Consider the following 14,345-nt stretch of genomic DNA (forward strand, 5'->3'; position numbering starts at 1 on the left):
TATTTAGACGGGTTTATCCCAAGAAACAGGAAAAGATCTGCAAGATAAGTACAAACAAACAGGAAAGAGAAAAGAAATATCCAATTACCCAGGCACGCTTTATATCTAGTTACTACTATGGTTTTGGAAAAAAAAATTACATTCAGCCTTGAAAGTCTAAATTATTAATGGCATATATTCAACACTATGCTGGAAACAATACCAAAGGCTTTGCTTTACACGGACATGAAAACATTGATAAGAGAGTGAGAGAGTGAAAAAAAAATCACCATTATGGCGATCAGTGTTTGCATTTTATCAGCTTATTTGCATAAAAAAACACACCCAAAAAGGCACATTTTTGCTCACACCTGCAAAGAGTGAATTTCAACATGCTATTATAATTTATCTATGGGGTATTTTGAGCTAAAACTTCACATATGCCCTTATTTTACATCTTACAAAAGTCTGTGACATGTCCCCTTTAATACTATAGAGATCTGTTGTTAAACCACATCATCTACAGTAACTTCACAGCTCTTTCCCATTTTGATGTTTGGTACGAACAACAAAGCGATTTTGCAGCCTTATGTGTAGAGTTTCTGCCACCCGATTGGCTGACATTTGCATTAACAAGCTGATGTCCAGGTGTAACCAATTAAAAAGCCCAAGGCAAGACTTTAATGTTTCTCTACTTCTTAAAATAAAGACTAATTGAATCAAATACCAGGCATTTATTAAGAGTCACATAAACAATGAGAAATCTGTCAGCAGAATATACGATTTCCAAAGAATGCATGTGTTGAAATCTTGAGCACAATTTATGCCTATACTTGGTGTGCAACCAAACGAAAACATGCACATTTTGAATATGCCAAACTGGGTTTTGGACGACTCATATTAAGAATGGGTTTAATCCATGGAAAATGTAAGAAAAATGAGCTGCACTTAGATGCAAAACCAAGCATTTCATGATCCATTTCCAGACCTAGATTAACATTAAACTGCTTAAGACCCAGACCAAAACCCGTTTACTTTTAAATGGTAAATATAAATGAATTAAAAAAAGGTCTCTAGCCATCACTGGGGTGATACACTTTCAAAAAACACACTTTTTACAAACAAACCTTAAAAAAACAATGCAGGTGTGCATCTTGAGACAAACAATGGCACTGATATATGTTAACAAATATCAGTACATGGTGTTTTTAAATTAAGGCAAGTCGAACATTTTAGTCTGGGACTAGGTTAAGGTACCAAATATATACACATCTGTACCTAAATGGACCTTTTTAAGGGGTACTGCCGCAATGACAGCTTGTGACCATTTTTCCGAAAGTATAAATGTAACCAATATCTTTAATATGACTAATATAGTTGTCCGTATATATTTATAACCCAGGATCAGACAAATGACAATATGTGACCTCAAGAACAAAAATAAAATAAAAATTTTGTTTACAATGATTAGTGACAGAAACGCATCACTAAATGCATAACAGCTATAAAGTGATGCTGCGATGTTTAGCTTAAAAACAGCTGTTGTTGTTTATTCTTAAGACCTGCAGCCGGTTGCATAACACTTTAAGACTAGTCTTAAAAGTTAGTTATTAATTTATTTTTGAAGACTGACATAACTATTTTAAGTATGTTACATAGAAAGGTAGGTCGGTCTTATTTAAATCCAAATAATAAGACTGATTAGCCTGAACTAATTGCTAGTTAGTCAGAATCATTCTTAAACCGCAGTCTTAATTTCACGGCTATGTTTATGCAACCGTGGCCATTCACTGCTTCCAGTTGTTGGATATATATTAAGATCTAAGCAGAAAGTTTTAAACTGACTTTAAATTTGAGCTTGAGATAAAGTGCATTAGTGTAAATACAAGCGCAAAGCTCTTGTGGTTGGACTCATTAATGTTTTAATGGAACCACTTAAGTTTATGCAGTTGAAATGGTAGTTTTTGTTTAACGCCCCCTCCTGCTAAAGTATGCACCCAATCTAGGCTTACATTTATATTTAGCAGATGCTTTGATCCAAAGATTATGTATTAAAAAAGTGATTTGTCATAGGGAGGCAATAATACAAAAGGTGCTTATAGTTTTCCCTATTCAAAGACAATACCTGTTGAGAGAAAAAGAGTTAGTTTTTATTTTTAATCAAAGAGAAGGGCTAGATATGCAGCCGATATCTATATCAAGTATTTTTGGGGAAAAAATAGTTTTTTATTGTTTTCTGAAAGTTTTTCTGACCGGATTGCAATAGGAAGATCATACACTAGCAGGGAGAACTGAAGTTTAATGAGCGGGAATGCAGAAATGTTATAAAAAATAAATAAAACTATGGTTTCCAAAATGCATGACCCAGCAAAGTCTTTTGCAACCACTTTTAAAGGTGCCAAAGAATGCATTAAAATAATCTATCCAAATTGTTCTCTGATATCTACATGTAAGGTTTGTGGCTTTATTAAGTGCAACAATTATCTAGAGATGGATTTACATGTTAATTTACAACCCTAGGATTTGCCTTTAGCATGAAATGGTCTATTATTACCTTATTTGAAAGGGTCATGAATAATAATGTTGAGCTCTGCTCTGATTGGCTGTTTCTCAGAGCAGCTCCTTCTGTAGCTGTGTGTGTGTGTAAACAGATCTTATGTTTGACTCTGTATTAGATGAAAACACAGATTTTGAGGAACAACTAATTGTTTGGAGATTGTTAATGGACATTTCTGGAGTGTTAAGTTTGTGTTTTTTTCAATATGGACCTGCAAAATTTAACTATAACCTCAATAGTAGAACTTCAGCCTAAATGCTAGCATATAGCGCTAACTCAGCAGTCACAACTTTGTTTTTAGCATCGTAACATCATTGTACTTCATTTAATGTTGGGGCGTACATCTCGACTGTAACGTCACTGTCGATGTTATGCTGAGATTGGTCTTATTACTTATCTATGCGTAGATAAATACAGTTTAAGATTATTCGTCACCTTTAAAGATCATTTTGTGCACTCAAGATTATTTTTGAGCAGATTTATTTTTTTTAAACATTACTAGGTTTCTCCCGAAAACTGACCTTAATAAATGCAAACTCTCTACCAAACACGAGCACATCAGAGACATCTCAAACTCGTTTTTATTACATCTTAAATAACAGTACATTTTAATATAGTATCTATGTTGCATCCAGCTTTCTGTTACACCGACAGACTGAAATTAAATACAAAAGGTGAGATAGGGAGTGCTGAGATCTACAGTTATTAATGAAGAGAGAAAATAAGGGGAATCCATTTTAATTGAACTGCAATTAATCTTTACTGGTGGCAGCACACACAAATACATCACAATTATTGTACATTATCGCAGAGAAAGGAAAAAACAATAAAAAAGTCACAACTATTAAAGAAAGTGCATCTGTTTACAGTGGAAAAAACCAAAAGAATATTCTGCCATATCAGATGCCATTCAAAAAGATTGAAAAAAAGCAAAAAAAAAAAGTTTGTGGTGATTTCCAATCAAACGTTTTATTTAAAAAACTCGCACAAAAGGGTTTTATGTACTCTTAGATGGGACGCTTTTGAAACTGGTTTTGGCCATGTTTTACACGTCGACTGCGGTTAAATTGTTTCTCCCTCTCGATTTCTCACGTCGGTGCATAGCTTGGCCGGTCAAAGTAAAGGATGTATGCACAGCATGTCTAAAACATTTGGAATAAAAGTTTTAACGATCGAAATTTCTCAGTTTCACATATCGGTTTTGCCGTCCTGGTGGAAGTAGGCGGGGCCTAAAGACGTCAGCGCCCGTTTAAGCAAATTCTACAGCATGCGACTACGTTAATTCATGGCAGCTGAAATAAAACGCTTAACTTAAAAATTGCAGAATCATCATTATTTTCAGACATTGATTTGTACAACATTTCATTCACATAGTAGTAACTGTATTTCCAAGCACAGACAGGGCTCTCTGTTCTCTTTCTGGAACTGGGCTTAAAAAATCTTGTTTTTCCAAACACAGACACCACTGAAATTAAAACTAACATCCCAACCCACCCGCCCCCCGATGAAAAACCATCCAAAAAATAAAAAATCAGAATCCAAGCCAAAACCTTAAAGGAACCAAGAAACAAACGTAAGACCAGAAGATAAGCTAAGGGGTTAGCTTAAACAGTTTTTAATCCAATGAAAGAGAGGACTGCATTTTTTTTAATTGATACATTTTTATTTTTTTCTACTTTTTTTTGTGCGTTTTCTACGTTAAAATTAGCATTCAATGTGATTAACGGCATGTGCTTGGTTAGTTAACGCTTAAAACGTTAGTCAAGTTTCTTATTGTGCAAACAAAGCTGTGACGAGACTGGAAAGAAACGTTAGCTAGGATAATAATGCTGCATTCGCGTGCAAGTCCGATACCCATATTTACAAACGGCCATTCGAAGAGAAATGACGCATCAGACTCAGAAAGTATTTAAAAAGAGATATGGCATTTTTTCTTTAATGACAAAGGACCAGGATTCACACTGAAAAGTTCAACTAATGCACAGATCATTACATTTTTAAAAAGCCAAGGCTGTTTTTATTAACCCGGTTATTGGCAACAGCCCAGCGGTGGTAATCGTTAACAATCGGAACGGTTTTGAGTCGAAAGCTGCTTGGGGGCCGCCCGAGAATATGAATTATGATCTCGCAGGAGGGCGCGTGTACTCTTCTTCTTGCTTAAGTCACGATCATGAAACTACACAACCATTAGCGCACAAAAGAAAAAAAAACAACGTATGATTGGCATTTTCAAAAAAGCTGCTTTTTCATCCTGGTCTACTTTCAGCGTTACACACGACTTGTGTTTTTCACGTGGTTTTATAACAGGATTAAAAGATTTTTCTAATCAGAAACATATCTAAAGAGAACAAAATAAGAGGAAAAAGATCTAAGATGAACTATCAGATAAAAGAAACAAAACAAAAAATAAGAAGAGTTAAATAATTTGTACAATTACACTCCAACATTTGCTTCCTAGACACATGATATATAAGCGTGGGATGATAGTGTTGTTTTCTGTTACAGGGTGACAAAGATGGTCCGAGAGGGAATGCAAGTTATTCATCTGATACCACAGGAATTCTTCTTTATCTTTATTATTTTTTTAAGCCGGGTGATAAAACGAATTGTGCTCTTCTTGGTGTAGGAAAGGCATCCCTTAGAAGTTTTGTTTCTTTTCATGGTGGTGTCAGTCAGTTTTATAAGGTGATGGTTGGTGGTGGTGGTGTTGTTGACGATGCTGTGAAATTTAACATTCTAAAGTTGGAATGGTCTTCCAGTCAACTTTGGAGTTCAAATGATATCTGAAAAGACACACAAAAATTCATTTAATGATTTTACTAATTTATATAATCAAGGCTTAACCTACTACCAAATTGTCCCGAATATAAGACGACCCTGAAAAGTGTACCTTTTGAAGACCAACTCTTGTCTTTTATAAAGAAAATACTTTATAGCAGTTTTTTTCGAACACTGTGAACTGTTACATATCATGGACCCCTTATTCCTTTTATGGGCACTTCCCCTGGAAAAGCATGCCAACATGTCAATCAGAATGAGAGCGAGAATGCTCATCATTAGCACTGTTCCTTTGAAGTAGAAGTCACAGGCATCACTGCACACGATAACTTTGTTATATGTAACCCGTGCTGGCAACATGAAGTCACAATGCGCACAATTTAATTTTGAGCTAGAGACTAAAGAAAGAGTAAATGTCGATTTTGGCAAAAATTGAGGTTTTTCGTAAGTACCCTCATCTACCGATCTCAATGCTATGATCTATATTTGTATGTTTCCTGAGAGGTGTACCGTGCTTTATCATCTAAATCAAATATGTGTGTCCATTTACATGCTGGTGACATTTTGGTTTTGGTTGTAAGGCATGCAGGAAATAAAAAAAGTGCTTGATGTTAAAATAGCTATTAAGAGCAATAAGACATGAAAACGATCTTCTTCGCTCTGACTGAAAGATCCAAAGCATGAAGTGCGTTCCGGTATATCCACAAATACACAGACAATAGTTTTTATAATATCCGCTTTGACAAGAATTCGCGGAGATATAATTTGTTATATTATGTTTAGTTAACTGTTGGGAAAATATATCTGATGTGTAACATTATATTAAATCCTCACATTACAGTAGATCTTAAAGGAAAACACCACAGTTTTTCAACATTTTACTATGTTTTTTCAACTTAGATGAACCAATACATACATATCTTTTCTTCAATGCGTGCACTTTTAATCTTTGTACAGCGCTTCTTGAATGTGTTAGCATTTAGCTTAGCCTCATTCATTCCTATGGCTCCAAACAAAAGTATTATTTTGTGCCACCAAACTTACTCGTGTAACTACTCATGTAACAGTCTTTAAATAGGGAAAACATGGACATGTTTGGGGCTTCTAAGTTCTTCCATGTTTGGATCCTAAGGTATGAATGGGGCTAGGCTAAATGCTAACACATTCACGAGGCGCTGTAAAAAGATTAATAGTGCACACATTGAAAAAAGATAAGTATGTATTCATTCGTGAAGTTGAGGTAATAACATAGTAAAATATTGAAAAACGGTGGTGTTTTCCTTTAAAGAGTAACTAAACCCTAAACCAACTTTTTTAAGTTAATGATCTGTAAAAATGATGCTTTATTAGTGCTGTTCATTGATTTTAGTAAGTTTTTTGACATTAATATATAAAGTGTTTCAATACTGCAATATATGGTGTAAAAACGTCTAAGTGCTGCCCTCTTCAGGTTGAACGGTGGCTACTGCAGTTGAATTTTCCTATTGGATGTTGGGTCCAAAAAATGACTCGTGACGTAAGCAGGTTCAAGCTCACCACGCCCTTGTTACGATCTCACCACACACTTGGTACGAGCTTAGTTCGTCCCCTCTCTCTCCGTTGGGATCTGCCCACTTTTCTTGCATTTTTCAAATATTGGCAGTGGGTGGAGTCAGGCTCTGACCAGGGGTTTAGTTACGCTTTAAAGCTGTCTCAATGCCAATCAAACAATAAAAAAGTGGAACATATATTTTTCCTATAGTATTGTTTTTTGACTGTGTGTGCTAAATCTGTTACCAGTTTTGTCAGTGATTTTAAGGTATGGATGCGGTGACTTTGCTTTTGAAGCCTCAAAAATCTTTAACTTGATATTTCTCAAAACGGACTTTGCTGACTCTCTTAACATCAAACAGGTGTAGCTCTGTCATTTTTTGTCAGATTCAACAAATCATAATTTTTTTTAAGAAAGAATGTCTCTATAGAAATAACTTTTTTAAATTAGTTAATTCTGACTCATTTTGCCAGCACCTGTCACGCATATCAAGTATGTATTTGGAAATAAGGAAAAGAAAAACCTTATCCAGCATTCCAAGTAACCCTGTCTTAAGTCAACAGAGGATGTAGTTTTTTATTAGGTAATTGCTTATGGGTTTATGTTTGTTACCTGCATTTCAGAGATGATTGCTTTACAAACAAGGACCAATCGCATGCCAAATTTGCCAATCGTTTACAACTGAGTGATGGCGCGGTCCCAACACCTTAGTTAACTTCAAATTCAAGGACCTTTTAAGGACTTTGCAGGCCTAATACCCTCAAATTCAAGGAGTAAATGTGAGGACACATTTCTAGTAAGAGAAAGGTTACATTGTGTTACCTTTTAAGATACATTGTTACAGTTCTCTTTCAAGGGAACTCGCGCTGCGTCACTGCGGTGACACATTGTGGACGCCTCCAGGGGTAAGTGCGTCTGAATGTATATCAAATTCAACCAATGGTGAGGTTTAACGACAAAGACAGGGTGACACGGGAGCCAGGAAGTATATCGCTATCTGAAATATTGGCAAAGATGGAGTTACAGGGACGCAGGAAGTATGGCAAGGGAAACGCAGCGTCTCGTTCCCTTCTCAGGGAACAACAGTTACATACGTAACCTGAGACGTTTTCATGTGTCAAACACAACTATGCCAAAAGCATTTTAGTATGAATCAACATTTGCATACAGAAGATATAAGCATTTAAAGTGAACAGTTTAGCACGTGTGCTTAAAAGTCTAGAATTTTCCCAGGGCCTTGAATTATTTCCCCAAGATTCACAAACTTATAAGGACCCGTGGGAACCCTGATTAAAAGACCCCATTTAGGAATCAAAACCACGTTTTAAGTAAAACAAAATAATCTCAAGTATTTTATTTGCATATAATGAACTGTGCTGTACTCTTTATCTCCTCCCACCGTACGCTTCCAAGACAGAAAGGCTGTTCAGGAAAGACTTTTTGAAAATTTGAAGAATGTAATACTAATCTATAATAGGTGCCCAAGATTAACATAAGATTGGCAGAAACCTTGTGACCTATAAAAGTAGTTTATCAGGTTGCTTAAGTCCAGGTGAACTTGTTTATGTGTATTTGGTGCCAACTACCAAATATTTATGCGTGTATGGTTTGATTGACATGTGAAAGTCTAGAGCTTATGAGATGACATCATTTATTACGAGGCAGAAAAGTCTTATATTGAGGACAATGCGGTGAATATAAAATGTAGAAGTTATGAATGCATATATTCAAATGTCAAGCAACACAAACTGTTATGTTGTGCTAATAAAAACAGGTCCTTATTGTATTGGACATGTTGTATTGAAAGCACCTTCAGCATTCAGTTCCAGATTTTGAGGAAGCTGTCCCAGGACCCTGTAGCCACTGCCATACCATCATCAGTTACACCCAGACAGCTTACTCGGTTGTCGTGGCCGGCCAGAACACCTGCAAAAGCCCATTTTCACTAAACCGTATCATCTTAATGACAACACTGTCCAAAAGGATAAACCCTTTGAAATTATGAAAGTACAAAACCGCACACATTCAATATCGAATGTTGAGGTTCTGAACACTTACATTTGGAAATACTTTACATGCAGTGTATGTGAAAGTGACAAACCAATGTGGCATGTTGTCAGTGAAGTGCATGAAATAAAAGAAAGGTATTGTGTGCTAACAGGAATTAAAAACCTGCTCGACCTGTTTTCAAGGTCACGTCGCCGTGCGTTTCTGATGCGAGCGTGCATGCGTGTTTGAAGGGTTTAGTATCTCACCAGCGCGGTCGGCCTTCAGGGTGTCCCACACGTTGCAGTTAAAGTCGTCGTAGCCGGCGAGCAACAGGCGGCCGCTCTTGGAGAAGGCCACGGAGGTTATGCCGCAGATGATGTTGTCGTGGGAGTAAACCATGAGCTCCTGGTCGGCACGCAGGTCAAAGAGGCGGCAGGTGGCGTCATCGGAGCCGGTGGCAAAAGCGTTGCCATTAGGGAAGAACTGCAGAAGGGAAACATTTAGTTTTTTTTACCTTCACATGATTTGTCTTTGCTGAAATCACGTCGGAAATACTCACACAAATGGCATTGATGTCGGACTCGTGGCCGGTGAAGGTCTGTCTGCACATGCCCTCACGGATGTCCCAGAGTTTAGCAGAAGCGTCGCAGGCACCGGACACAAACAGCCTGGTGTCTGGAGCCAGAGAGAGGCTCATGACATCGCCGGTGTGGCCGGCGAAAGTGGTCGTCTGCTGACCGGTCTCGATGTCCCAGAGAGCACTGCAAGGCACATCATAATAAAGATTTTACAAATTATGTACACTGGGTGGGTGATTCTCACGAAACCATTGAAACACCACGGCACTAATGATTTTAGCTTTAAAATGTGTAATATAGTAACATTAAAAAGCATCAGAATTAACACAATACTGTGTTCTACCTTGCACAATGTGTGATTTCAACATAAGAATTTATAATTGGAAATTTTATCTCATTTTCTGCTGAAATTCTCATTACCGCAATGTGTCCGGCTGTGTTTGAACATGCGTTATGTTGTAATTTAATCAAATTAACACAAAAACATTAAGAAAAAAAATAAATGGATGTTTTGCTAGACTACTTTAGATGACAGAAAAAATATTTACTGAATATTCATGTATAATAATAATGAAGAAAAATTAAAAAAATGATGTGTCCATGCCTGATGTTCTCATCCTCCGCAACACTTTTTGAGAACAGTTTAAGCACACATACAGAATTTTAATAAAGTTTGATTTTGAGTGACCAAGCACATGGACCAGTTACTTCAAGATGGCTACCAGGTAAGATCATTTTTTACAGTTAATTTGAAATATTGTCTTGTCAGAATGCTTACACGACATTTTGATTATCATTACCGCAACAGATGCTTATTAAATGTTAATTTAATTAATAGAAGCATAATACTTTGATTTTAAATGCATGTGCAGAATCTCCAAATTATGTTCTTTCAGGTTTGTCATGTCATTTTGAAAATATGTCAGTGTTGATGTTTTCTGACTGTTGCGGTAATGAGATTTTTTAGGACTCATTTTTTAAATTATGTTACAAAAAGTGTTAAATGATAAGTAAAAGTTTTTAAATTAATGTTCCCATTTACTCCAGACTTTGTTTTTCAATGTCTGGTGGGAAAAAAGTACATTTAAGCAATTTTTACATTTTCATGCTTGACATTTTTAAAACCAAGTTTTCGTGAGAATCACCCAAACAGGGAATCATTTGGATTTTTTTCCAGAAAACTTCTTGCATAAAATAGATTCAAAGACACCTGTATCTATGTATGCAAGTTTTCAAAAACTTCCCAGGGCCTTAAATCCCCCCCCCCCACATTCACAAACTTTTAAAGGATTTTAAGGACCCGTGGGAACCCTGTGTACAAGTTCCTAAATGCAAGTAGGAGCTGAACAGTCAGTCTGAGATCTGACTCATAAGGGACACGTGCAGTTCCTCTTACTCACCAGGTGGTGTCGCCAGAACTTGTAACAATCTGGTTGTCATCAAGGAAGCGGCAGCAGGAGAGGTATCCTGTAGACAACAGGAAGTGTGTTACATATCTGAAACAAACCAACTTTCACACCCAGAGCAACATTTCACTAAACGTCGCCCCACCTGCAACTAAACCGACTCTGTGAAACCTCAAGAAATGACTACTCCCCCAAATTCATAAAGTTATATTTTGCATAAAAAAACAAGCGCCATCTGTAACAAACACTAAACTAATGCAAGAAATCATTTGTTGTGCAAAAATCGAAATGGTTTCAACTGGGGTGAAATATGACCCATAATTTATGTTGATGTCCTCTTTAGGGTCTATCAGATCAGATTTCCATTTAAGACAGTGCTAAAAACAAGTGTAGATTCACTGCATATTTATAACGTCGAGGCCAAAACACGCAAAAAGCACATCATGTATCCTGTGTGTCCGGCCAGCTCGCGGCTAACACGCACGTTCCCCTCGCGAGTCTTCAGGCTGTAAATGGAGCAGATGTTGTCCAGTCCTCCGCAGGCCACGTAATTACCTGAAGGAGCGTAGGCACAGGTCATCACCCAGGATGAGCGCAGAGGAATGGCATGGACCTGAAAGAATAAAAAAAGACAGGAAGTGACCAAGATGTGAGAAGAGTAACAGGAAGTAAACATCTATTGTTGAAACTGATCATTGTAGACGGCACTGTTCAGATGTGTTGCGTTTTAAATGCTTTAATGCAATGGCGCAAGTAAACATGACTAGGACTCTCTCATCACTAAGTTTCAATTATATAATATAGTCTCAAACTATATGGTTTCAGTTTAGACACGTCATATTTTGTACCTTATTTGTGGTGTAACTGTCCCAGATAATGAGTTTTCCATCCTGGGAGGCACTGACCAGAAGCCTGTACAGAAAATACAAAATCACAGGTCAGTGATGTAGATGTTAAAGCCTGCATTATGCATAAATATCGAAGCAATGTTGCTTTTCCTCGATGGCAGTCTTGGCTGTAACGAAATGCTTAGACACAACACCTACAGACCAATCACTAAATATAAATACAATAAAAAACACAAGGTTTGAGTGTTACGGGTGACACAACAACAACCCACTTATGTGAAAGGGAAACCCCTCACACATCGCACTATAAGTTTTTTTTTTACATGTCTTATAAACAAGGGGTGTCTCAAACCGCACCCTGGTGCAGTAGCTGGTGTATAGCACAGGAAGTTTTTAGGGCGGATTCACAGTCTAAATTGTTCTAGTGCATTGAAACATACTTTAAAAACAAGAAAACATTAGCACACTGTCTTAACCAACTGGAAATATTGACCAGAAAAACAAATGTATAATGACAAAGTCTTATTGTCTGTAAAATAAATTAAGTTTGTAGTTATCTTTCATTCAACATGCATAAAAAGAAAACAAATACTACAAATATTTAAGTATTTCAAACAAACAAGGGTAAAATTTAATTTTTTTAAATTGTTAAGCAATTGTAAAATTTTATTTGCTTAACCTTTAAATCAATTGGTGCATATGTTAATGCTTCATAAATAACTTATGACACGCACATATGTGACCATAAAATCTGTCAATTTTCTGAAATTGAAATGTATACATCAGCTAAATAAATAAGCTTTCCATTCTATTCCATGTATGGTTACAGTGGGTCTCATTCACTAATAATTGTGTACTTTTCTCGTATTTATACACACAACTTCTCATGAAAACTTTCTGCCTAATTCAAAACATGAAATAGTTTTTATACTTTTTTATACTTATTCTTATGTTAGTGAATTTGGAGTGTTCTACATGAGCGGCAGCATGCACGAGGTTGGCAATTTGCATAAAACACGCCCAAACCAGCTCCATATAAGGGCTTTCCGCAGCGCTGGTAAACAGAAAACTTTAGAGTAGTTTGTGATAGAAGCAAAAGAGTTTGGAAAGAAATCCATGATCATATTTATTATCTTGTAAAGTGATGTTTTGCTTTGCATTTTTTATTTGGGAGGTTTTGCTGTCGCTGGAGGAAGCCAGTGCTGTCCACCGACCGGAGAAACATTAAAGAAGTATTGGATGCGTTAACAAATATGACATTAATTAATATGTGATTGATTGATATGTGAAGTGATTGATGTTTAGACTTCTCATTACATTTACATGACGTTTACATAAGGCATTAGGCAGACGCTTTCATATAGAGATTTAAAAAGTAAGGAAGGAAAGCGTGAAGAGTTGTCATTACGTTCTTTATATGTGTAGAAAAATAAGTAGGCTATATTTGTATATAATGTATATAATAATAATAATAATAATAACAACAATATAGATGTATAACAACAATATATAATACAGAAAATATTATAATATAAAATGTATATCAACATTATTATAAACATTATAATTATAGCCTAGTATTTGATTATAGTGTATGTGATTATTGCATACGAGTGGTTTTAGGTTTTCTTGAATTTTTGCATACATTTAGAAGAAATTTTGATAAGATATGTTCTTGAAAACATCCGTAAGTCCACAAATTTGAACGTACGCATACTTAGTGAATAACACCCAATATTTGCCCGAGATACAACTATGTGAAAATCTGGAATCTGAGGGTGTAAAAACTAAATATTGAGAAAATCATCTTTAAAGTTGTCCAAATGAAGTCTTTAGAAATGCATATTACTAATGATAAATAAATTTTTTTAGGGCTGTCAAAAGATTAATTGCGATTAATCGCATCAAAAATAAGTTTTTTTGCATAATTTGTGTGTGTGCACTGTGTGTAATTATTTTATATATTTAATTAAATATAAATACACACAAAATGTATATAAGAAACATTTGCATGTATATTTATATATTTTTTTATATTATATATAAATAAATAAAAAAACTAACTAACTACATGTATGTGTGTATTTATATAAACATAATATATATACACACAGACCACACACACATTATGCAAACACAAATTTTTATTTTGTATGTGATTTATCGCGATTATTCTTTTGACAGCCCTATTTTTTTTTTATTTTTTACAGTACAAAAATATCCTAATAGAGCATGATCTTTACTTAATATCAATGATTTTTTGGCATTAAAAAAAAATCATTCTTAGACAAAAATACATTGTATGGATTAAAATGATTACTTACTACAAAATAACCATGCAACCCGCACCTGGTTTTGTGGTCAATGGTCACGTATTTTATAATGGCACTGCACTTTTACAACTATAGCTAAAACACATGACGGCACAAAATGCGGCAGTACTGTTGATAAATATCAGCTATTTTTAATATTGCACAACGTTATCGTGTTACAGGTGTTATCAGTGCTCTTATGTTTCGAGGATCTTGGCTTTACTATGACCCAAATTCATATTCGTGTAACCCCGCCTCACGACCCAGAGTACCACAGAGAGGAATAAAACACAAGAGGTCCGGCTGTGATGTAAATAAAACGTAGTGTGAAATTTGATCTCAATAATTTGCAACCGATGGGTATATT

General features: G+C 35.8%; 1 protein-coding gene across 3 annotated transcripts in view; it reads right to left on the bottom strand.

The window, feature by feature from the left end:
* Positions 1-3,099: 3,099 nt before the first annotated feature.
* The window catches only part of gnb1b (guanine nucleotide binding protein (G protein), beta polypeptide 1b), a 36,817-nt gene continuing 25,571 nt past the window's right edge, over positions 3,100-14,345 (bottom strand). For 2 of the 3 annotated variants that reach the window (XM_073870495.1, XM_073870497.1), the window contains exons 5-11: positions 11,667-11,730; positions 11,264-11,431; positions 10,813-10,874; positions 9,394-9,595; positions 9,101-9,317; positions 8,625-8,771; positions 3,100-5,316 (exon numbers count right to left, since the gene is read on the bottom strand). In XM_073870495.1, coding sequence (XP_073726596.1) covers positions 8,665-8,771; positions 9,101-9,317; positions 9,394-9,595; positions 10,813-10,874; positions 11,264-11,431; positions 11,667-11,730 — 820 coding nt within the window. In that variant the 3' untranslated portion in view covers positions 3,100-5,316; positions 8,625-8,664. Of the gene's footprint in view, positions 5,320-8,624; positions 8,772-9,100; positions 9,318-9,393; positions 9,596-10,812; positions 10,875-11,263; positions 11,432-11,666; positions 11,731-14,345 lie in introns of all 3 variants that reach the window. The other variant, XM_073870496.1, reaches the window with a different exon arrangement.

The sequence above is a fragment of the Misgurnus anguillicaudatus genome, chromosome 8 (assembly GCF_027580225.2).
Source record: "Misgurnus anguillicaudatus chromosome 8, ASM2758022v2, whole genome shotgun sequence".
Lineage (NCBI taxonomy): Eukaryota > Metazoa > Chordata > Actinopteri > Cypriniformes > Cobitidae > Misgurnus > Misgurnus anguillicaudatus.